The sequence below is a fragment of the Liolophura sinensis genome, chromosome 13, assembly GCF_032854445.1.
Source record: "Liolophura sinensis isolate JHLJ2023 chromosome 13, CUHK_Ljap_v2, whole genome shotgun sequence".
NCBI lineage: Eukaryota > Metazoa > Mollusca > Polyplacophora > Chitonida > Chitonidae > Liolophura > Liolophura sinensis.
The window spans coordinates 27,064,156-27,091,268 of NC_088307.1; the positions used below are offsets into that span (position 1 = coordinate 27,064,156).

Genomic DNA, 27,113 nt, shown 5'->3' on the forward strand with positions numbered 1-27,113 from the left:
ATACCGGTTGATTTCTGGTATACGAATGTTTGTTTCGACGCAAACATTTTAGGCAATAACCTAACTCGAACGTAACACCCTCTTAACAAACATATCACTAACTACTGGACAGTAAAAGAAGACACGTGCAGTATGTGAACACAGACCTTATGACTCGTAGTCGTCGTACATATGGCTGGAAAATTCTTAAATACGACGTAAACAAGGATAAACACATACAAATCTATCCCCACAGCAGTTCTGCTCCCTGCAAGAGTAAACAGCTCCTCAGCTACTGGTTAATTCAGCCATAAGTAATGGTTCTGTTCTTTCTGCTCTCTACGGAAAATCTTTGTTGGTCTCATTTTTGGATACCTTTGTGGTTTATACTGACTCAACCACACCATTGAAATACAAATAACCTACTGAAAAATAAAAAAGCGGCAGCATGAACTCCTGACATTTGCAAAATGTGATGAATTACAGAGGTCCAGAGATATCACGTGTAGATTACTGACGTATAAAAAGCTGACTAACACATGTAAGTATCAAGCCCCCCCCCCCCAAAAAAAACAAAAAAACCTACAATGTTACTATCTTACCTTACAATACACGAAGGTTCAGAGATAAACCAATAAAAGTTCACAGAGTTTCTATAACTAGGCTTTGAAGTACACCAGTGAAGATGCGGCTAGTTATGCACAATAAGTTATCACTGATATGAAAATTAAGACAAGCATACAAATGAAAAGGTCAAAAGGCACATGCTGTAGTCACAATTATCATCTGTGCCAAACTCCATGAATTTCCCTTCAATAGATTTAGAGATATGGTCCCAAAAATGGTATATGACAGACAGACAGAGTCTGGGCAGTAATAACACATAATTTTGGTCCTTTCTTTTCGGAAAAAATACCACGAATGCTGCCTACAAAAGAAGGTAAATATACATCTTTTTCAATTATAAGAGTTTCATAAAGATTTAGTTACAATCTAACAAATGAATAAGGTGTTTTGAGCTTTTACTTTGAATCCATGAACACAGGCGATAAAAATATATCAAATGTCAATGTAAAGCAAAAGTGACATTTACATGTATCAAGAAGACTGTTAGACAGCACACACTTTAATATTATTGTACAGGTACATGTACTTCACCGGTAAAAAGTTTGGACTAAACATTTTGTAAGATAAAGATAGCACTGAATTCCATAAATATACTTGAATAGAACGGTTAAAATTTGATCTTTGCCAAAAAAAAAAACCCCTCAAATATTTAGGCACTTCCGCAATTAACAACTTCATATAAACAACACAACAGATTTTAGCACTTGGCGCAAATATTCTTACGTAGCAAAAACACTACGGTTTCCAAATATAAGCGTCATGTCCAAAGTCATATACTACAGTACTCGGTAGATGTGTGGTAGATGCATTTATGAAGACTAGAAACCCAAGTATATCTGTCTGGTTATTTGACTTGAGGCAGACTCAACAAACTCTATAATAATTAACGGACATAAAAATAAGAAACTTATTTCATAGACAAACTTGGATTTGTTCTTGAAAATACTGGCCAAGGAAAGCACAAGAAGCAGAAATTTCAGGAGGGAAATAAAAAGGGTTGGTAGCATTAACATAACAGAACATTACCAAAAGCACTATTTTAAAACATAAACTTTCATCCATGGTTAAGGTACTCATTTAACCAATTCTGAGAGTTCTGTTCATCTTAGAAAAAAATTTGGCTTCAAGGAAAATAGTTGGTAATGTTAACATAACAGCATGTAACCAACAGCTCTGTATACTGTGTTTCACCTAAAATTTTGTCCATGAATGTCATGACTATAGCACACATCTTGTCGGATTCTGGGAGTTCTACTGATCTTAAAAGCTGTTTCCTCTTTTATAGAATTATATTCTAAAGTATTTTCTAAAACACTCATCATTCTATGAGATATTAGTCAAAGTTAAACTACACATACATGTGAAAACCAAGATTAGTGTATATCTAAAACATGGTATAGCTAAGTACACTAAGATTGGGCCTGTGTATATAATTACTAACCTACAACGTAATGAGACATCTAACAACGTAAGCGTACGTTTCAGTCTCATACTAAAAATATAAACTCCTTTTTACAAAAAAAGATAACCGAGGTAAGATACAATTTAGTGGCAAATTTCAAAAGTTTAGTACAAATTTTTGTAAATGTATACAATGTAACAATTTCAGTTTAGAACTGAGTATCAAAACAAAAATGTTAAAAATATGACATATGAGACAACACTGCAGAGACAAATTAAAGACATTAAAGTTGACATACTAAAGCTTAGACACAACAGCTGTGAACTTTTCGCAAAATTACCACCTCAAACTTGGTAATCAATTCAGATATAAAACCGCTTGGTTAGAGTGCTGTATGTGCATGGCATTTGTTTGACGCCGTCAGCGGTTTCGTGTTGAGTAGCAATGACGCCTCTCAGAGAGATGAGGATATCCTCAAGGTGTTCTGTGTTGTGGTACCGCTCCAGAAGGTCCAGCAGACACTGGAAAAACCAGGAGCCCTCCTGCACTCTTCTCCAGGCCTTGTACCCTGTAATTACATGGACACATTTTGTTTGTTTCTTTATTCGCTTGTGTGAAAGGGTTTCAACATCACTTTCAAGGGCCCTTTGGACAAATTACTATAGTGTCTCCTAGCATGTACAATGTAGGCATAAATACTTGTGCTGCATGAGTGGACCGCCATGCTGAGGACACAAGACACTTTGGCCGAACCGATCGAATTAAATACACTAATATCGGGTACACAGTTCTTGGCCTGTTCCTCTTATGCTGCACGGCAAGTTACAAGTACGTACATGTGACAAACAATGTTACGAATGTATAGACTTATGTATAACTGAATTTAAACTGTAGGTATGAATGCACTAAGTATGTACAACGCCGCCACAGCTGATGTTCCGTGATTTACACTAGACTCAATAATCTCTGATATAACAGCCTTCCTCCATCCATAAAACTGACTGCAATCATACAAAAAAAATTCTCAAGCATCAGTGAAATCCCCCCCCCCTCAAAAAAAAATATACTGCAGTCAGGTTTATGAGAAGAGGAAAGTGGGCAGACAATTCCTGGATATATCTATGCAATGCATGCAAGAGAGCACAATCCACATCTCCTAGAATCTCCTGGCGATGTTTTGTGTGTCAGAAGCCAAACTCTCCTGGCGATGTTGTGTGTGTCAGAAACATGTCAGCATCCAGAAGACACACCTGGTGTTGTGTGAGCCAAAAGCATTGCCACATCTCCAAGACTTTCCTGGTGTTGTGTGTCAGAAGCATGTCAGCATCTAGAAGACTCACCTGGTGTTGTGTGAGCCAAAAGGATCGCCACATCTCCAAGACTCTCCTGGTGTTGTGCATCAAAAGCATGTCAGCATCTCCAAGTCTCTCCTGGTGTTGTGTGTCAGAAGCAAGTCAGCATCTAGAAGACTCACCTGGTGTTGTGTGAGCCAAAAGCATTGCCACATCTCCAAGACTCTCCTGGTGTTGTGCATCAAAAGCATGTCAGCAACTCCAAATCTCACCTGCTGGTGTTGTGTGTGTGTCTCAGAAGCCGTCTGCATCTCCCCGGCTCACCTGGTGTTGTGTGTGTCAGAAGCATGTCAGCAACTCCAAATCTCACCTGTTGGTGTTGTGTGTGGGTCTCAGAAGCCGTCAGCATCTCCCAGGCTCACCTGGTGTTGTGTGTGTCAGAAGCATGTCAGCAACTCCAAATCTCACCTGTTGGTGTTGTGTGTGTGTCTCAGAAGCCGTCTGCATCTCCCAGACTCACCTGGTGTTGTGTGTGTCAGAAGCATGTCAGCAACTCCAAATCTCACCTGTTGGTGTTGTGTGTGTGTCTCAGAAGTCGCCTGCATCTCCCCGGCTCACCTGGTGTTGTGTGTGTCAGAAGCATGTCAGCAACTCCAAATCTCACCTGTTGGTGTTGTGTGTGTGTCTCAGAAGCCGTCTGCATCTCCCAGACTCACCTGGTGTTCTTGCATGAGCCAGAAGCATGTCAGCCACTCCAAATCTCACCTGTTGGTGTTGTGTGTGTGTCTCAGAAGCCGTCTGCATCTCCCAGACTCACCTGGTGTTGTTGCATGAGCCAGAAGCATGTCAGCATCTTTAGGAAGTTTCATAACTTCCTCAACTAAATCAGCAACTTCATCATCGGCAACAGCATAACCAGATTGGTTGTTGGCTCCCCGACAGGCCTGCACCAGGAAGATCTTTGGCTTTCCTTAATTTGAGAAAAGAGCAAAGCAAAGGTAAATGTAAATGCCAGGAAAAATGAACAACTTTGTCGTGGACAAAATCTTACAGTACACAAGAGTGCTTGGAGATTGTGTCCTTACTTATAAACTGGCAAGACTGTACCTTTTGATGTGAATATAAATTAGTACCTAGCAGACAAGTTTACCCAAAGGCTATCAGTAAGTAGTAGGAGAAAAATACTTACATGTATATTGCTTTAAACATTTCTCACTTTAATTACATATATGATGGTCTCTCACGTATACAGAGCTGCAGGTTTGTAGCAGACAACAGGTGAATAAGCAATCAAAGCATTTTTGACTTACTATTTAATTTAGTATTGAAGAATTATGTTATGCTAGTACTTTGTGTGCTTTATTATAGGCATTGAGTTGAACTTGGACAAGGAAGAAACTCAGAGGGATAGACAAGCACCATGTAAAGCTTGGACACGCAAGGCAGTAGATGGAATAGACAAATAAGATTTAATGTGGATAAGAAAAGCAGCTGTTGGGATAGACAAGTAAGGGCGAGTTTTCTCTTACGCAGTTTTCTTCATGTAAAGAACATGGTAACGGACAACAGTCACCATTTCCACCGTTTTCAACAAATCACCAGTATTCTAAAAACACCAAATGGATACTCGTGTCAAGTGCTATCGCAATCGACTTCACGGCCTTGGACGAGACGGAATCAACAGAGCGTGTCGCTCAGCAAATTAATACGCACGTCAAACTTCCCCACATGTAGCTGCCGAATCACACCCATTGGCAAAATGAGCCTGCATGGCACACGGTATACACAGCACTGCTAACTTTTATCGTGTATGGTGATTTTACAACCTTCAAATGAAATAATTATAGAACAATTACCGAGTGAACATGTTGTGTTTAGCTACAGAATGTTGTCTGGTGTTTTTGTATTACAGGTCTTCAACGACGAAGGTAAAATGACATCTTGGAGTGCATGAGATCTACCCTCACTTTCCAAAACATTCACTCAAAATCCAAAATAAACTTTCCTGGGAACTTGACCAGTTAAGTTCAGCTGAACGAACATGTTTATAGGCACAGGGGTCCCAGCCAAGATTGAAAAAAAATACAGGAAAAATAGGAATTTTTTTCATAAATTATAGGAGTTTTATAGGAATTTTTAAAACGAAAAAGTAGGAAGTATAGGACACAGAACTTGAATTTTCACATTGTTTCTGCTTGACAAACAGGCAGGTTTACTATTATTTACATGTACATGTATTCTAATCTTTGGCCGCCTACTCCCCTTCAGACACACAATCCACCCAAATTATCAATTTTATATCACACCAGGCAGAGTACGTTGTTACTTCATGGAGATTGATGGGCAAGATCTCTGTACATTGCCTTGACGTTGTGTAACAGTATAGGCCCCAAGTTAGATCATGTGTTCTGTGAACTGCAAGCTGAAGTCGGTCAATTATGAGGACACTTTCTGGTCATCTCACAAGAGTCAATGGGTCATTTTAGGAGTGGAAAGTATCAAAACACCACTTCGCTTTTCTCTATACGCATATTCTTTCGAAACTGACACTGAATTTAACTGAAGTTAGCTTGAAGTTAACTTGGAGTTAGGTGTATCAATTATTTGAAATGAAAAGTACAACTCCCAAAATATGTATTTTCAACTTGTCATCCTAAACCCAGTGTTTTTAATGATAAACATATTCAAGAAAAGTTCTTAATACTGGGATGTCATTTCACAGCTTACTATTCCTGGTGTAGCCCATAACAAGTCGCATCTTAAAGTAACTGGTAATTATACAGGATATTACCATTTTAATTACTGGTAACAGTCGATGCTACAAATAAAACTGGAACACACACTTTTTATGAACTTCACGAGTGGGGTCACAATACAGATCAGCTGTTTCTATAACTTTGAGATTTAATATGGTAAAAATACAATGGCTTGTTACATCACTACAATTATAGAGGCTGCCAGATGCAAATACATAATCATGAGTTGGTGGATGGTCTCTGCTTAGCATTATAAGCTGCCTCATTAATCATACTGCTATGCAATGCTAGCAATCACTTAACACACAAATGAAACACTCTGGAACACAAACAAACCATTTTGAACAATAACATTTAATCTCTAACATAAAACGAAAAATTCTAAAGTTTGACACCATACACACAGGTGAAATCCAAGACTTAGTTTACCATGGTACCTCTCTCCCGGTCCTGCAAAACAAGCACATGGCAGTGATCACAATATTGTCTTGTCTGTAGAATTAACAAAAAAGCTGTCACTCTTTCTTCTTTTAACCAGCAACCATGTTTTCTATCATGGTTGGCTTTCTTTTCTCAACCTTCTTCTGGTCTTTTTAAACTCTGCCTGTTCCATCATTTTTAGTGCAGATTCAAGCATGGCCTGAGCAACCGCAATCTCAATAATATCACCCTTCTTTAAAGCCTCCCTCAATTTTTGATTTCCCTGGTTTAGCAGGCTACTGCTCACACCCAGCAATACCTGGTGCAATGATCCCTTCAGAGCAAGTGATTTCTCTGCGTTTTTCAGTTGTGTACTACTGCGGAGAAGTTCTTCTTGCTTTTGTTTAGCAATCCTGGCACCTCCTCTCTTTCTCCTCTATCTTGTCTTTGCTCATCTCTTTTTCTTTGTCCTTCCTCTCTTTCTTTGCGTTCTTCCTCCAGTCTCTGTCTATAATGCATGTTTGCCATATGTCCGAGAGAAAGGAAATCTTTGGTAACTGGAAAACGCTCTGGTCGGTTTCATACGATCAGTTATTGCCCAAAGGCTGTTAATTGAAGCCTCACATAGGCTTATCCTGTCTTTGGTAACACTTTTGTTCCTTAATGAAAATACCCTTTCTACATCACTGTTTCCATGGGACAGGGCCAAAACAACTTTCACTAACTTACTCCGCACTGGAAACTTGCAACTTCCCATGCAGTTCTTCAGTCCAGAGACTTCTGACCAATACGTATCAATCCTCCTCATAATGACAGCCCCCATCCTGTTTTATTTCCCTATTTCGCTGTCAAAATCTCGTCTTAGTACTCTGAATAGGCCTTGGACTGATCTGACCGACCAAATGGCAGAACGATTTTGAGGCTGCAAACATCTGGCGTGTTTCTGGAGTTTGTTAAAGAGGGGAAGCTTCTTCTGAAGATGCTGAATTGCTGCCTGATAGAATTTTTGAATTTCAAGCAGTATTTTCTCCATACTTGGTAAGATACCTGCAACTTACCAAGGCTTTTGCGACATTCTTCTCCAACTCTAATAGCCGTTCTTTCGAGCTGGTCATTGACAACTGAGAAATCAAGTAGCTGAAGATTTTGGGATGCATTAACAGTAAATTTCTTCATCATTCGCCTCACTAATGTGTTGAGTAGATCACAACGTTTATCATAGAGAAGTTGAGTTGGGCTATGATTCCTGGTCTCTGAAGTTCCACCTTGATCCTTTTATACCTGGGCTTTGATAAGTCGTTGGGGTTGTGGTTTGGCAGAAAAGCTAGGAAGTACTCCATAAGGATCTCCAGAATTAGTTCTACAGCAGGCTCCATAGACAACCATCGACATTCAATATATTTCAAAGGCTTCTTTGTCACTATCCCAATCTTGCTTTGAACATCTCGTAGATGAAAAGACCTGGCTGCAGATCCCTTAAACCAGTAAAACACATATCAGCACCAAATTCTGGAATATTTCAGCAGCATCCTGCCAAGCCCTTGCCAAAAGAATTGTGTACAATGTGGACAGTACATGTCCTGGGGCCCCCAAATCAGTTAGGGCTTTGTTAACCATATGCCAGACAGTGATGCTGACATTCGGTTCGTCACTCCCTAACATCAGCACATTCTTCAGTTGCAAGCCAGCCTCATCTACGGTAGTAATTTTCTTCGACAAATCTTCACCTGTGGTACGGCCCATCAAAACAGTCTTAAGATGGTGCACAACAATCTGATCTTGATCTTCACACCAGTAACACACCTTAATTTCAAGCTGCTTCAAATTTTGTGCATTTGTGGTTTCTTGACATTATTATTGATCATCCTCTGGAAGCAAGGCCCAGTTGCATCACTAATGAGATATGAAATTTTTGATGAGCTCATTGAAAAACCATCTGGTATAGCTCCAGGAAACATTGCCATGAGAAGTACTACTTTCAGACCATCACAAGATGAGTCAATGAAATGTGAATTAATCACTTTTCAGGTCCTCATCAGTTCTGCCTTTGTAATTGCATTAATTCGCGACAAACAAACCAATGATCCTTGGTTCTTGTTGCTTGCAGCAGGAGAGGATACTGAACTTGAAGAAGAAGCAGAATCAGTTGTTGCATGAGCAAAGGTCAGTGTCATCTGCGAACCACCTAGTATTTCTGTGGCTTGCTTTTGGTGACCTTTGTATTTAGAATGTCGCACAAGTTGTTGAAGACCCTGGTTATCACATCGGACTGCGGAATTGCAACAAAGCGCAGCATAAACGGATGTTTTACTAGGCTGACACCATTCAGAAAGCTTACAGTCGTCTTCAGTTTTCAGCCAAACTGGGTTGAATCTGGTTCTGCCACCCAGCACAACGAAAGTTGTCGGTCTGAAATAGAATAACACCAGTTACTTTATTTAACTTACATCATAACATAAAACTGTATGAGATACATAACAGTCAAGGAATTTCAATGACGAACAAACATATCTGCAATATCTGCAAACGATAAAAATCTTGAATATGGATAAGAACTGCATAACGTAAGTTACCAGCAATAGTTAGGCATACAAAATAAGTCCTTTATCCACCCCAACCCACCCAACTTTCACCAATTGTGTACATGTATTTTGGTTATTAAGTGAATTGAATTCAACAGAAAAACAATGTCAGTAGTGACATAAATCTAACAAAATGTAATTTGATTATTAATAAACTTCAACAAAAACCAGAAAAGCAAAACCATAACAAGCAACAAAATATAATAATCTTTCAGAATGCTCCTTTCACATTTCTGACTTTATGCGTAAATTCTATTGAAAATTTAGTTGAATGTTCAGAAATGATGAATCATGCATTTATCCTAGAACTATTTTCTATTTAGATATTTCGACTTTCGTGATGTATAAATAAAATAACTTTGATTGAGAATTACATTTTAGCTGAATGTAGAGAAATGATAAATCATACATTTATTCAACAAATACATGTAGTTTCTGTTTAGAAATTTCTTGATGGATAAATAAAATATACTTGCCATTTCCTCCGTTTCCAGCCTTCAGAACTTTGACATCATCCATGTTGATAGACTATCAGCATAACAACAGGGTAGCTGCTTGCTAAAAACGCCTCACTTGCTCAAAACTAAAAGCTTTAATACGCCCTACACTCTACCACGCTGACGTCCATGTACATGCGACAAGAATTTTTTTTGTGCCAATGTCCAAAAAAAATAGGAAATATAGGAATTTTTTCCAGATAACAGGAGATTTATAGGATCCTATAAAAAAAAGGAAATACAGGATGGCTGGGACCCCTGTAGGCATATTTCATCAAATCAAGTCTAGATTTGGTGAAAAATTTCACATTCGTGATGACTCATTATTCCAAGGGGCGGGTCAATAGAAATAAGTTCATCCAATTGGTCAAAACTGACTTCTGTATGTGTCAGTTGTCTGTTGAGATATTTTATTGCACACGTGACTCTGAGTTCTCCGAAAAGTAGCCTTGCACTAATTTTAAACAATGCTTAAAACTGTTGCAATGTGAAGCTGGTAATGAGCATCAATTTCTGCAGGTTTCTCTGCCTCAGATGAGCAGAATAGCAGACAAAACTAGTTTTTCAATTCAATTTTACTGATGTACAGGCATGTCACACAGCTGTGAAAACAATGTGAGAACAACGTTTGGACACATGGTACATGTACTTTGAAAAACGATGACCGGAGTAGGCCTAATAATCATCGTAGCTGTTGTGCAGAGCTGAACAGTAGCAGATTTCAAACTCTCTATTGTAAATGCTGATGTTTTATGGATTCTGTTAATCTCTCGCTATCCTGGGGTCTTGGGATTATGTAGTTCAAAGACTGAGGACTGTAGTCTGAGGTACTGTATCCCCTTGTTTTAAAAGCCACTGTCAGTATTCCACTAATATCTCCATACAGGGGTATATTTATGACAAACTTCCACCAGTGGAAGCACAGATGCACTGCGAGTGATGCAAAATAAACAAACTACATGTAGCAAGTTTCAAACTACCAGGTGCATCTGTCAACAAAATGCTTGACTATTACATGGTCGTATATGTTGCTGCTGCAACATGTGGCTTTTACGGCCATTTTGCTCGTGGATATTGTCGTTGCTGAAATCAGCTCTCTATTATGTTATTTTCCCAGGTAATTTTCCCTGTTTATCTACAAAGTTACAAAGGTTTTATATTCAGCTAATAGCTGTTTTATATGAAATAACTTTTATATGCATGCACATGTGCTGTAGACGTGTTTAACAATAGCAGATCTCTTGCCAGGACTATCTCCAAAGATGACTGTCTTTAGCTGGTCATGGTTAAAGTTGGACAGTTAAGACCGTTGTATTAGGACAGACAGTAAGATGCAATAATGGACGGTTGAGGCTGCTGAAGGGATAGACAAGTACAACACAACAATGCACAGGGGAGACAGGTAAAAGGTAAAACCATCATGGGGATAGACAAGGAAAATGCAGTGTTGGACAGGTAAAACCACCATGGGGATAGACAAGTAAAATGCAGTGTTGGACAGGTAAAAGGTAAAACCACCATGGGGATAGACAAGTAAAATGCAGTGTTGGACAGGTAAAAGATAAAACCACCATGGGGATAGACATGTAAAATGCAGTGTTGGACAGGTAAAAGATAAAACCACCATGGGGATAGACATGTAAGATGCAATGTTGGACAGGTAAAAATTGATTAAACACATGTATAAGAATGATATACATGTAGCTAGAAATTCATAGTAAAACTGTATTAAGTTATCTTGTCTTACCAACAAAATCCTGTAGCTGGTCATTTGTGAATTTGGTCATCACCTCTTCCATGGTGATCCGTTTGTCATCCATAGTTTTTATTCCGTCCTGTATGAAAACACAGAACAGAAGTTTTTGTAGCATTACTGATTCTCGGATTCTCAATCCTAAAACTAATGGGATTGTCAGGGAACCATTATCAGGGAAGAGCTCTGATGTGTGCATCTATGCACTTGTGTGCATCCTTGTCTCTAATCATAAATAATGTTCCTCTAGAAACTGTTTTGGAATTCAAACTTTTAGGTATCTTACTTGACAGTAGACTGACCTGGCACAGTCATGTTTTACAATTATGTAAAAAAGATATAAAAAAAAACCTCGAGTTTTATGCCCAGAGAAACTGTAATTTTATTGTACAATGCAGTTGTATTTCCAAACCTTGAGATTTGTTCGACTGTCTGAGGCAATGTCTCAAATCAAAGTTTTATTGATAAAATGCACAAATTACAAAAGAGAGCAGCTAGGACTATTCAGTAACCTCTCCAGATCTTAACTCCCACAACAAATCTATTTAAACAGCTGAACTGGATGCCTACTGTTGATAGGATAAATCTTAGGTGTGCAGTTTGGACCTATAAAGTTTTTAACAGCACTGCCCCTCAGTACTTACACTGTTTCAATAAAGTAACAGGTCTCGCCATCCATTGAGAAGTAACAAGTCTCACCATGCATTGAGAGGTAACAAGTCTCACCATGCACTGAGACGTAACTGGTCTTCCCATGCACTGAGACGTAACTGGTCTCCCCATGCATTGAGAAGTAACAAGTCTCACCATGCACTGAGAAGTAACAGTCTCACCATGCACTGAGACATAACTGGTCTCCCCATGCATTGAGAAGTAACAAGTCTCACCATGCACTGAGAATTAACAGTCTCACCATGCACTGAGAAGTAACTGGTCTCCCCATGCATTGAGAAGTAACAAGTCTCACCATGCATTGAGAAGTAACAGTCTCACCATGCACTGAGGCATAACTGGTCTCCCCATGCATTGAGAAGTAACAAGTCTCACCATGCACTGAGAATTAACAGGTCTCGCCGCCATGCACTGAGACGTAACAATCATCACCAGGTACTAAGAAGTAACAAGACTCAGCAGGCACTGGGAAGTAAGAAGCCTCATCATGCACTGACAAGTAACAAACGCTGTTACTCACTGACAAGTAACAAACATCGTCAAGCACTGTCAAGTAACAAGCCTTGTTATGCACTGACAAGTAACAAACATCGTCAAACACTGAGAAGTAACAAACCTTGTCATGTACTGAGAGGAAACAATCTGCACCGTGCACTGACCAGTAACAGTATACAATAAGACTTACAGCCTAAAGAGGAAAGCCAAAGCAGTGACAACAGTGTGATTATTGGCAAATGGTCAGACATAAATGGTAACAGAGGTCCTCTTGTCAATTTACCTCAATTAGGGTTTATTCTAACTGCTGGAGACATAACTGGTTAACAAGTAAAAAAAAAATTACACACCCACTAGAACCACAGCTTAAGCAGAATTAAGAGGAAAAAATGCCCTGGCCTCCAATTCTCACCATACATGGCCACTTACTAAGAAGTAACAAGACTCACCATACACTTATAGGTACAAGTAACAAGTCTCATCATGTACATGTAACAAAACTCAACATGCACCTATATGTAACAGGTTTCACCCGACACCTTCATGTAACAACACTCACCAGGCACCTACATGTAACAACACTCACCAAGCAATTACATGTAACAACACTCATCAGTCACTTACATGTAACAGCTCTCACCAGGCACCTATATGTAACAGCTCTCACCAGGCACCCACATGTAACAGCTCTCACCAGGGACCTACAAGTCACAGCTCTCACCAGGCACCTACATATAACAACACTCACCATGCACCTACATGCAACAACAGTTAAGAGGCACCTACATATGCAACAACCCTCACCAGACACCTACATCTCACAACTCACCAGGCACCTACATGTAATAACACTCACCAGTCACTTACATGTCACAGCTCTCACCAGGCACCTACATGTAACAGCTCTCACCAGGCACCTACATGTAACAGCTCTCATCGGGTACCTACATGTAACAGCTCTCACCAGGCACGAACATGTAACAGCTCTCACCAGGCACCTACATGTCACAGCTCTCACCAGGCAACTACATGTAACAGCTCTCACCAGGCACCTACATGTCACAGCTCTCACCAGGCAACTACATGTACATACATGTACACAGAACCCTCACCGGGCACCTACATGTAACAGCTCTCACCACGCACGTACATGTCACAGCTCTATACAGGCACCTACATGTAAAGCTCTCACCAGACACCTACATGTCACAGGTCTCACCAGGCACCTATATGTAACAGCTCTCACCAGGCACCAACTGTACAGGTATGTAACAACAATCAAAAGGTACCTACACATAACAACACTCAAAATGCATCCACATGTAAAAAAACATTATCAGGCACCTACACAGAATAACACTCACCAGACACCTACATATAACAATACTCACCAGGCACCTACATGTAACAACACTCACCAGGCACCTACATGTACAAGTAACAACACTCACCAGGCACCTATATGTCACAACCTTTACCATGCACCTATGCTTAATGTAATAAGTTCTGATTTGTTTAACTACAGTGTACATCCTCCAAGGACTGATTGTCCACTCAACAATATAAGTCCCAATCAAGCATATTTTGTACAGAGGGGAATTAATTGAGCCATACACATGTAACGTAAGAATGACATGATGGTGGATGTACAACACTGTCAGAGGACAAATCTGCTTATCGGTCTCCTGATGTCAGAAATTTGTTTTTGCCATACTGATCTCCATGACTCATGATGACACAGATGAAGTAGGCATATGCCTGTGGGATGCGGGTGTTCAAAACCCTTTGGCAGTCCTCCAGACATACAACAGCTTGTTTTTGGTCCAGGTCCCTCTGCACACTGACCTCACAGTTCACAGATTCCAAGAAGGACTTCAATCTTGTTTCGTCCTGCTGTGAACCTTCACCAAAATAAATACAGGATATTGTGCAGTGAATCCACAAAAATTCAAATCAGTTGGAATCAGCCTGGATCCGAAGTTATACTATTTTACGTAGCTGTTATCAGATTAATGGCAATCTACATGTACAGTACTGCTCGATCCTAACGATATATCTGGCACAAATGTGGGTCCGAACATCCGCGTGGGAAGCGCGTAATGTCACAGGTAGATGTCCACATCATACCTGTCATACGCCAATCAAACAACCAAGACGGGTATACCATCCAGGTAGGATGGGGGTAGGATGGGCGTAGGATGGGCGTAGGATGGAGGTAGGATGGGATGGGCGTAGGATGGGGGTAGGATGGGCGTAGGATCCGACCATCATCTGCATCAAATATACCAAGATTCACACCTAAACTCATCTAACTTATTACAAATGCCTCGTTTTTCGACACAATCCTGTATGTTCTCTGGGAATAGAAAAAAATATTCACAAATGGTCTACTTTCCGGCCTGGTTACTAATTCGCACATAATCATCGATTAAAAAACATAACCTACATGTACAGTACATGTTTTCCTTCATTGCAAAATTTTCCGAGGAAGTCATTTTAAGTGCTACATACAGTGTATAGTTATAGTAGAACTTAGACATGACAATTTAGGTACCACAAAATGGCTAATTAATAATATCTCTGCAGCATTTGATGAGAACATACATCATCTCTGGTTGTATGTGGACTAAATATGGTTACTATTTTACATTTCTTCTGACACTACAAACTTCGTCGAGAAACAGGAAAGCAAAACATGGAAGTCATGCATTGAGCTAGCTCACCTTTTTACTAGCTTGCATGAGTGAGAGTTAGGTGAATGACAGACCATTCACTAATACTTTTCTCATCAACACATCTGCCTGAGACACCAGGTAAGCAAACTGAGGATACATTTTATCATGTTTACAGTTTAGCGTGTAGGCAAAGGCTAAAGTGCCGTAAAATGGCCTAAATGAGACTACATGTATCGGCCGATCAAGATCCACATAACATGCGATCAGGATGGTGCCAACATCCGCGCATGGGCCACCCATCATGGCTGGATGATCCGCGCAGATCTGCACCATATCTGATCAAGATGTGTGTAGGATGGGCGGAAGATATGTGTAGAGTATATTATTAGGATAGGGCAACACTGTAGTTACCATGGCAACTGTATAGGTGAACAAATATGAGTCGAGACACGTCATACATCTGTATCTATGTGTGCACCGAAACCTTAAATTGTCCTGCATCTGAGTAAAAGACCAGACCCAAAGTCACACCTTCTTACTTAAAGCTGCAGGCCATGCAGCCATATAGCAGGATTCAAACAAGCAAACTCTTCACCAATCAGAATACAATTTCTGTGACATATGAATAATAGGCTATATCTCATACATTTATTCTTCTATTTTTTAACCACTCCCACTTATTTATCTCAAGCATTCATATCTGTTTCAATTAAAGTGTGTTATAATACAGTAATAAAAATTTTTCCATTTGTCCTTAAAATGTGTCTCTTTCCCCATCCTAAAATAATTTTTTCTCCTGTTAAGACAACGGTTTAGTTTATAACTATCGTTCATCCATTCTTACTGGTATTGTTCATCAACATTTAATGCCGTAATCTGTATTGAAAATCCCTCAGTTCTGTATATACATTGTGCACAGTGAAAAATAGAAGAAAATATATTAGACCCAGTTTAATTCTTTTAGTTTAAGGTTATATTCCATTTATCATGAATATCTTCTTTTGCATAAAACAATGACTTATTTAACTTTCTTTCATTAGAAGTTGAAAAAATATCAGAAAAGTTGGTGAGTAGTCATCAACATTGTTATCTTTTTGTATAGCTTGGATTCATGGTTTAGGAATGTTTGTAATTAGCTTACTATAGTCAAGATATGTACCTTTAATCATAAACATTGACCTCTTTGTCTAGTAAATCTCTTATATATCGTATTTTATTATTAAACCAGTTTTGGATAGAGAAATGTGGATGTTTAAGGTTTGAATCATACACAGGTGTTCATCTACTACATTTAGCTGTTCTTTCCGGCAATTTTTGGGAGGAAAATGTCCCATGCTAGCTTTTGGAGGGTCTTTCCATTGATTTTTATTCATTGTAACATATCTGATGTAACCACATGTCCTCATGTTGTTTAATATTCGATAGTTTTTATTATTAATACACATTTCCCTGCCAGTTCTGTTCATTAAAAAGTAATTTTTTAATCCATTTTTATCTTTAGTGATTGCAAATTTGGAGCCAAGTTAATCATTTGTATACCTGTATAGTTCAGTAGTTGCTCTTTATCAAGTTTGTTTTTATTTGCTGACACACTGGCAAATTTCAAGGCAAAGGAAGTATGAAAAGAAGACATAAATCACTGTTTACGCTTTCCTGGCATGCAAAGTTTTGTGACATAAACGTGCTGCAGACACACAATGGGCCAAGCCGGCCCTACAATCTAAAGGGAGGCAAATCTTGTAACCTACTGACCTGAAAACCATTTTCTGGCTATTTGACTGACAATACCAGCTGTTGTTTATCAGGATCCCGTAATATAGTTATTGAAATCTTTGACACTGTTACTAACATGACTAAGTGGGTAAAGCTAGGGGCTTACTGTTCAGTGAAGTCAAAACTTCCTTTTGTGGAAAGCTTGCGTGTTCTATGAGGAAAATTTGAAGTTCAGACAAAGAATTAAAGCCCGAAAACAGTAGCATTAAATTGGAAAATATTACACAAACACATCTTCTGATTAACAAAATATACAATCTCACCTTCTCTTCCTTTGGAAAAGAAATTGATTATTAGGCAGAAGCCTTTTCCTTTGGTGTAAGATGTTTTCTGGAACATTTCTGGATCCTGAGTAGGTGGAGGACAAACTTTATATTTCTCTGTGGTTGGAGAGTCTGAAACAGAAACAAGCTTACAGTTAAGCACTTGCATAGATTAGGACTTGTGTTAAAGGAGAGGAAACATAAAAATAAGGTATGCTTCACAAGAGAACATGTAAAATGTTACTTGTAAATATGCTCTTAAATCATATTTTTTCGGTTTACTTTAAGAGAAAATGACATTTCAAATAATTGTTGTACATGCATCATGTATATTATAGGCATATCGGACAACTTTTTGGCATGTGTCATCTTAACATAATATTCTGCTTTAAATGAGGATGACCTGCCTTATTTGGTGGGGAGGAAGTGGGGGGGGAGGGAGAGGAGGGGCTGAAAACAAGTCTGCCTAACTTCTTTGGTGGAAAATATCAATAATAACTTTGTTGCCGAAGGGACAACTGTAATCCAGGTTGTGATAACCAGTAGGCCCCATGATCCAATGCCCTAATTTCTTTCTTAGGGGTAGAAACACTATAATGACCTGTGTTATAACGGGTGTGATTACCAGTATATTTCCCAAGTACTACTATCTCTGGTAGGTGTGTAACCATTATAACTATGTTATACGGGTGTGATAACCAGTATATTTCCGTGTCATACCATCTCTGGTAGGTGTGTAACCATTATAACTATGTTATACGGGTGTGATAACCAGTATACTTCCCCGTGTCATACCATCTCTGGTAGGTGTGTAACCATTATAACTATGTTATATGGGTATGATAACCAGTTTATTTCCCGTGTCATACCATCTCTGGTAGGTGTGTAACCATTATAACTATGTTATACAGGTGTGATAACCAGTATACTTCCCGTGTCATACCATCTCTGGTAGGTGTGTAACCATTATAACTATGTTATATGGGTATGATAACCAGTTTATTTCCCGTGTCATACCATCTCTGGTAGATGTGTAACCATTATAACTATGTTATAACAGGTGTGATAACCAGTATACTTCCCGTTGTCATACCATCTCTGGTAGGTGTGTAACCATTATAACTATGTTATATGGGTATGATAACCAGTATACTTCCCGTGTCATACCATCTCTGGTAGGTGTGTAACCATTATAACTATGTTATATGGGTATGATAACCAGTTTATTTCCCGTGTCATACCATCTCTGGTAGGTGTGTAACCATTATAACTATGTCATATGGGTATGATAACCAGTTTATTTCCCGTGTCATACCATCTCTGGTAGGTGTTTAACCATTATAACTATGTTATATGGGTATGATAACCAGTATACTTCCCGTGTCATACCATCTCTGGTAGGTGTGTAACCATTATAACTATGTTATATGGGTATGATAACCAGTTTATTTCCCGTGTCATACCATCTCTGGTAGGTGTGTAACCATTATAACTATGTTATACGGGTGTGATAACCAGTTTATTTCCCGTGTCATACCATCTCTGGTAGGTGTGTAACCATTATAACTATGTTATATGGGTATGATAACCAGTTTATTTCCCGTGTCATACCATCTCTGGTAGGTGTGTAACCATTATAACTATGTTATATGGGTATGATAACCAGTTTATTTCCCGTGTCATACCATCTCTGGTAGGTGTGTAACCATTATAACTATGTTATATGGGTATGATAACCAGTTTATTTCCCGTGTCATACCATCTCTGGTAGGTGTGTAACCATTATAACTATGTCATATGGGTATGATAACCAGTTTATTTCCCGTGTCATACCATCTCTGGTAGGTGTCTAACACCATAACAACCCATGCCCCTGCCCTTGTTTCTTTAGTGAGAGTCTGTCCGGTTAAGCCCAATGAACATATTTTTAGTGATGGCCTTAGAAACCAAAAACCTACATCTACTACATATACATGTAACAGCCTTACCAGTTGTGTCAGATCCATGAAGATCCTCCTTTTGGTTCTCACGCCTTTTCTTTGTCTCAGAGTCCAGTCCCAATATTCGTATGTCTTCCTCAGCTTCCTCAATCATCTCCAGAGCCTCATTTCCTTCACAATCTGCATCTTTCAACATAAGCTTCAGTTTGCTGTACTCGCCAATCTTGATAACTCCCTTACCTTGAAGAGATTCCAAGAGATCATGCATAGATTTGCAGCGATCCACTTGTCCTGCATACAAATGGGTTCTGGCCACTCTCTTCAGTCCTCGGAAGGTGTCAGACTCACTATCGAAAGTCTTGTCTAGGCGAACCAGTAAAGTGTTGTGAATACGTTTCACTTCATCAGATGGGGGTGGCATGTTTTGCACTGCAATTAGAAGAAAAAAGTAATTTAATGAAACAGATTTAATTTGACAGCAAAGAGCTTGCCTCCCTCACACGTACCCGATACATGAATCAATAAATAAATACCAGTTCAAACATTTATTTACACATGGATTTACCGGCCCGGATAGCACAGTTGGTAGAGCGTCCGCTTCGGTACCGGTAGATCCAGGATCAATCCTTGATCAAGTCACACCTAAGACTTTAAAAGAGGAAGTTGTAACTTCCTCGCTTGGCGTTCAGCGTGAAGGGGATAGTGCAACGACTGGTTGACCCGTATCAGTATAATGGCTCGGGCAGGGCGGCTTACTTACCTTCGGTAAGTCGTCTCAGTGAAGCAGCACTAAATAAAAGAGCGGTGGAAATCCGTCCTGCAACAAGGAGACACATTACACGTACATGCACCCTAATGATTCCTTCGTCGTCATATGACTGACAAATTGTTGAGTACGACGTTAAACCCCAAGCACTCACTCACTCACTCACTCACTCACTCACTCACTCACTCACTCACTCACTCACTCACACATGGATTTTAATTAAGGAAATAGAAAATAATATATTGTACATGTAATTTACAGTAATGAATGATTATGTTAACGCAGGACGCCAATGATGGAATATCCCCTCTGTGTTTATGCATTGCACACATGTGCATGTATGCAAACCTGAGCTTATGTACTGCACATACTGGGACAGTAGGCTACTTCCTGAGATATGATCCTAACACCTACTTTAACACAGATTCTAACTCGTAAAAGATATAAGGCAAGCATTTTTTAGTTTACAATAAGAAAATTGATATACTGGGCATCGATGATGGAGCATAAACCTCTTGTCACTGTGTATTACATGCAAAACCTGAGCTCTATGCTGGGTACACATGATCAAGTACTTTCTGAGATCTGAGACACTGATTAATATGGGGGTGGTGGCATATTTTTCAATCCCGTGAGGTGCCTTTGTGAAGCAGGACTTTGAGCCATTGTTATATCAACAATGGATTGTATACTGCAACTTTGTAGGCCTACCGTTTATTTATTTATTCATTTGATTGGTGCTTTATGTCGTACTCAAGAATATTTCACTTATACAACGGCAGCCAGCATTATGATGGGAGGAACTGAGCAGGGACCATGGAGAACCCACAACAGCAGGTTGCTGACAGACCTTCCCACATACGGCTGGAAAGGAAGCCACTCTGAGCTGAATTTAAACTCACAACGACCGCATTGGTGAGAGGCTCCTGGGTCATGGCGTCATGCTGGCGTGCTTACAACCTCGGCCCTTTTGATTTAAATTGTCGGAAAGGAACATTTAACATCAATAAAATTAATCTTTCAAAACATGCTTTTGCAGTGGGTCTACTTTCTAAGATGCTACCCTTAGCAGTTACCCGCCACTAATAAGTGTCGATCCTGTTTGTAACTAAATGTTTCAGAGTGAAAGAAGCAGATTTGAAGAAGCAGACTTGTTAGTCATGGCCTATACATATACACCTATCTCCCTTGATTAATCAGCTGTCTTTTAATGTCTGCAGATTTCTCCACTCTCACTGCATGTGGATCCGCCTTGTGACAATTATAAGCTGATTTTCGATGCTCATGTGGTTGTCTATAACATCCACTGAAGACCATTTAATTGTCTTCCCCCTGATACATTGTGAATATATGGCCCCGTGATCGCAAAGCAATCTTAGGGACTCGTCAAAATTTCCTCAGCAATTATTAAACATGATGCGTTCCATTCCATTATTTTACAATTTATTGCACAATAACTTGCCCGGAATTTACATGTATGTTGTCAAGCAATATTCTGACATCATTACGTACATAACAAGTTTTTAAGTGATTAGAACTTTTACACTCAAGTGTATGATGGCTACATGATCCCGGGACCTGTATCTCGCATGTGCAGAAGTCTCTCACTAACTTGCCACACTGAGGTCAGCACACAACTGGCACAAATATGGTATGCTTTCCTCCACCAATTTTATTAAACCATATTTACTTATTTAGTGGAATAATTGGTGTTTTATGGCGTACTGAAGAACATATACATGTATGATTTAAGTTTCACTTATACGAAGGCAGTCAGCATTATGGTGGAAAACCGGGCAGAGCCTGCTGGACTTAAACTCACCACTATATGCTATATCTAATACAGCTTTAGGCCTACCGGTACAGTTTTATATTAATGTTTTTATTTTTTTATTTTTTGGCGGGGTGGGGGTGAGGAGGGGGAGATATTCTTGCTTTAAACTATTCTTCTAGGTTTAATATGGTATAACCGCATGGTCATGGAGCATTAGGCTATAGGAGGGGTGACTGTGACATGTAACGTCGGAACGCGCCTCATGATGCCGGAAGTGCAACGCTTTTGTTTGGAGATAAATCTAATAAATAAGCTGTACGGTACCATGTTATAAATGAAGCGCCTATGTTGCATAAAGTTTCTTCATTCAGTAGCTACTTTCAGCCTATATTATAAAATGATTACACATGGATATACCTGCAGGCGATTGTTGTTGTTGTTGTTGTTGTTGGATTTATATGTAGGCCTACCGGTAAATTTTTCTTGCAAGCATCGTTGTATTTGCTGTAACTATAATTACAGGATTCTGATACACCAAAGTCATGAAAATTATGGACTGTACCAATGGCAGTGACAAAAACTCAACTTACGTGGGGTTTACCGCGACGACTTGATCTCGAGCGATTTCTAATTTCCGCAAGTTCGAAATCGAAAGTAAATAGGCCACGCATTGTGCTAGACAGGTTATGTCCCTTTGTGCCTCGTAGGCTTTTATCTACCTTGTATCAATTTCGTGTCTCCAAACATTACTATATTTATTTATTAATTTATTTGACTGGTTTTTATGCCGTACTTAAAAAACTTAAAAAGAATATTTTACTTACATGACGGCGGTTAGCAGTATGGTGAGAGGAAACCATGCACAGCCTGGAGGAAACCCATGACTATTTGCAGGTTGGTGGCAGCATAGGGGCCTACAATATGTATAGTAGGCCTACGTGTTCATTTGTACACCAATAGAGAACTATGGAAGCCGGGTGATGTGGAAGAACCCTGAAATGATTTTGTAACATCTGTTTATGTAAACATGAATTCGAGCATACGCTTTTCTGGCAACTAGCAGGAGCATGGAGCTAAACGGTCGTTTTTGCCTATTCCTCAAGCTCAAAGTACGGTATGGCAATGAAAAAATCGCCAAAGGGAGCGAGTCTAGACCGAACTGAAGTAAAGGTGCTTGCCTTTCAATCATGTCAACACACACACGTTTTCAATCTCATTCCCTGAATGGCAACTTTATTCCCTGTGGCCGCTTACTTTTGTTATCGGATATAATTAAGATGTACAGTATAGAGAGAAAAAAGACAGTACAGCGCCGGCAGTGTGTTAGCCGGCAAATGGTCACACGTTACAGAAAGATGGCCTCTTGTTAATTTACCTCAGCTAGAGACTTGCTGGTGTAAGCAGATCTATATGAACTATATTTTGAAATGCAGTGATATTAATAGCAAGTTATTAGACGTCGTTGGTCTTTATTTACTCAAAATTCTATGTTGTCAACATATTTAATTACAGCCCTCAGACTCCCTCTAAGCAAATATATAGGAGAAAATATATGAGGTTTTTAATAAAAATATAGGACAAATATGGAAATTCTTTCCTGAAAATATTAGAGAACACAGGAACTACAGACATAATTCTGACGGCATATCATTTATGTGATTATTGTTTATTTCTTAATCAAGTTCTTGAGTAAGACATCAGAAATCGAATAAATAATACACAATGGTGACAAGGCATCAAGGACAGAAGTACCCCCCCCCCCCCACCCCCACCCTCTTGTGTCCTTGTGGTTCATATGTATGCCAAACTTGAGCACAATTCAGGCAAAAGCAGAATACAGTTTTACATAGAATACTATATATGTTATAAATTATATAAGTCATTACTCTTTGTAATGACTCAAAAATCTTTCACTTATACGACGGCAGCCAGCATTACGGTGAGAGGAAACCAGTCACAGCCCAAGGGGAAACCCACGACTATTCGCAGGTTGCTGGAAGACCTACCCCACATACGGTCGGAGAGGAAGCCAGCATGAGCAGGAGTTGAACTCAGAGCGACCGCATTTGTGAGATGCTCCTGAGTCATTGTGCTGAGCTAGCCCACTAACCAAATGAGCCACGGAGGACCCTCCTGAGCTCAATACATGTGCCTGTGCACATTTATAGATAGCACCCTTATCATATACATGTCCCTTAACACTGATGTTAAATACATGATACCGGGCTCCACGCAACGCCTGCAGTGATTCAAACATTTTCCTTTCTCTGTTATCCTTGACAGAAGTAAACTCTAGCGAGTTAGTAATGTGAAAACAGCATGGTATTTGTATTGATGAACATCTTTCCGGGACCAAACAAATCAAAAATGTGTGTAAAAAAGGTTTCTAACTTGTTAGGGATTATATGAAGGAAGAGAGCTCTCCTATCAAGTCACTGCAGTGACATATGCTATAAACTTTATGTTCGTCCTCAGTTTGATTTATACTGTTCAGTATGGGGAACTGTTCAATTAAAAATGCATAAAGAATAGTCACGTTATACAGACGTGAAAAAAACTTGACTTGCATGGATGCATTTCAGTAAAAGGGTAATCTACAAAATTCTTTGTATCATCTATACAGCATTATATAATCTCTGTCCAAACTATATTAAACAGCTTTTCCCTCCCAACAAACAGGTGCACAATATTGTTCTTAGATCAACACAACATAGCATCTATCTCCCTAAACCAAGGACAAATTACACGACAGACACATAAGTTTTACACATATGGGCATCAAACTATGGAAACGTCTCCCAATCTACGTAAAAGTAGTCCCTTCCCTATCAAACCAAGGTACTTAAATCAAGTTACTTAAAACTTACCTTCATACATGTGAATTATAAAAGTTTTTATAGTACATGCACAATTACAGTAGAAATAGATTGATTTATTTATTTGATTGGTGTTTTACGCCGTTCTCAAGAATATTTCACTTATACGACGGCGGCCAGCATTATGGTGGGTGGAAATCGGGCACAGCCCGGGGGAAACCCACGACCATTCGCAGGTTGCTGGCAGACCTTCCCACTTACGGCCAGAGAGGAAGCCAGTATGAGCTGGACTTGAACTCACAGCGACCGCTTTGGTGAGAGGCTCCTGGGTCATTACGCTGCGCTAGCGCGCTAACCGTCTGAGCCACGGAGGCCCCTAGAAATAGAAGACTTCATTTCCGGTAACTGTTGTTTGATGCAAATGTCATGGGTATGACATCAGCTCCCGATGTAATCAGCCTATACGTAATTTGTACAAGTAAGCTGAAAGTGACAAAAGAAAGAATTCTGAGCTGGTTTTTGGTAGAAATATAGGCAGTTATCAACAAATGTAGCAAAATATAGGAGGATGTGAATAATATAGGAAAAATAGGAACACTTTGTTATCAGCGATGCGATAACCAGTTTATATCCCCTGCCCTAACTTCTTTCGCAGGTGCATAACACCACAATAGCTTAATATCAGGGATGTGGTAACCAGTATATATGCCTTGCCCTAACTTCTTTGGTACGTGTATAAAACTGACTTAACTTTGTTATCCGTGATGCAACAACCAGTATATATCCCCTGTCCTAACTTCTTTCGCAGGTGTATAACACCACAATAACTTAATATCAGGGAAGTGATAACCAGTATATATGCCTTGCCCTAAATTCTTTGGTACGTGTATAACACTGACTTAACTTTGTTATCCCTGATGCGACAACCAGTATATATCCCCTGCCTTAACTTCTTTCGCAGGTGTACAACACCACAATAACTTAATATCAGGGATGTGATAACCAGTATATATTCCTTGCCCTAATTTCTTTGGTACGTGTATAACACTGACTTAACTTTGTTATCCGTGATGCGACAACCAGTATATATCATCTGCCCTAACTTCTTTTGCAGGTGTGTAACACCACAATAACTTAATATCAGGGATTTGATAACCAGTATATATACCTTGTCCTAACTTCTTTGGTACGTGTATAACACTGACGTAATTTTGTTATCCGTGATGCGACAACCAGTATATATTCCCTGCCCTAACTTCTTTAGCAGGTGTATAACACCACAATAACTTAATATCAGGGAAGTGATAACCAGTATATATTCCTTGCCCTAACTTCTTTGGTACGTGTATAACACTGACTTAACTTTGTTATCCGTGATGCGACAACCAGTATATATCATCTGCCCTAACTTCTTTTGCAGGTGTTAACCGGTATGAACTTCTTAACCAGTATATCCTGTGCTCTAAAACTTGTTTGGCATAAATGCGGGTCAACCTGGTTAAGCCCGTTGAACATATTTTTAGTGATATGTACTAATGAAAGCACCTACTACATGTATATGTACGAGCCTTACCAGTTGTGTCAGAGCCATGAAGTTCTTCCTTTGGCATTTTTGGGAACTGATATCCCCTCTTTGTCAGGTTTGTATCTGCATCAGGTCCCAATTTTCATATTTCTTCCACAGCTTCCTCAATCATGCCTAGAGCCTGATTTCCTTCACATTCTGCATCTTTCAACATATCCTTCAGTTTGCCGTACCCGCCAATCTTGATTACTCCTTTACATTAAAGAGATTTCAACACGTCATGCATAGATCTGCAGCGATTCACTTGTCCTGCATACAAATGGGTTTTGACCACTCTCCCCAGCCCTCGGAATGTATCAGATTTCCTATCGACAGGCATGTCTATGCGAATCAGTAAAGGGTTATTTATACGTTTAACTTTAGTGGATGGCGGATGCATCTTGTACTGCAAGGAAAACATAGTGTGATTTAAGAAAATAGATTTGACAGCAAAGAGCTTCACTCCCTAATACGCGACACAGAACTTACGCAAAACGTCAGTTCAACAAATTAAGTACAAACTAACAGAGAAAAGAGACGAGCAGTACTTAAGGTACTAAAAGACGACCACAGGCCATCAATGAGTGAAAATCCCCTTCATGTCACCAATGCATGACTAGCATGTCAAGTATGTAAAACCTCAGCTCAATACTGTACATACAGTACGTTTTGAGATATGACAGTAACATGTACATTGTACATCACAGCGGTAAGAAGGAATTAAGTTGGTAATTTATTGTACTAAAACACACACACAGGGCATCATTGACGGAGCATCAACCTCTGGTCACTGAGCAGTACATGTATGTACAAACTGAACCCAGTGCTTTGTAGAAATGAAGTACTGGCTGCCTTTCTGAGATATTAAACTACTTTACCTTGATTAAGGCTTATTTAATCTGTTATTCTCATTCAGATTATTTTTCTTCTTCTCTGGCAACTGCTATTTATTTCGTTTTGCGAGAAAACTGCGTGTCACAGTTGTTAACTTTCTATACATGTTGATTACCAAATCGCTTAGGCTACCTGCTGGAGTATAAAACTTTATCCACATCTGACCCACTTTT

At 39.4% G+C, this 27,113-nt stretch overlaps 1 protein-coding gene across 2 annotated transcripts; it reads right to left on the reverse strand.

Annotated features, from left to right (window-relative positions):
• Nucleotides 1-542: 542 nt before the first annotated feature.
• On the reverse strand, nucleotides 543-27,113 carry LOC135480226 (caspase-3-like). Of its 2 annotated transcripts, XM_064760003.1 has the most exons (8): nucleotides 27,073-27,113; nucleotides 26,056-26,452; nucleotides 19,175-19,555; nucleotides 17,187-17,318; nucleotides 14,189-14,376; nucleotides 11,303-11,390; nucleotides 4,118-4,270; nucleotides 543-2,576 (listed from the first exon to the last, which is right to left on the reverse strand). In XM_064760003.1, exons 2-8 carry the CDS (start codon nucleotides 26,090-26,092, stop codon nucleotides 2,371-2,373), a joined length of 1,185 nt encoding a protein of 394 aa, XP_064616073.1. In that variant the 5' UTR covers nucleotides 26,093-26,452; nucleotides 27,073-27,113; the 3' UTR covers nucleotides 543-2,370. The 2 variants fall into 2 exon arrangements, with proteins under 2 accessions (XP_064616073.1, XP_064616074.1); XM_064760004.1 differs by lacking the exons at nucleotides 26,056-26,452; nucleotides 27,073-27,113 and adding an exon at nucleotides 22,257-22,321.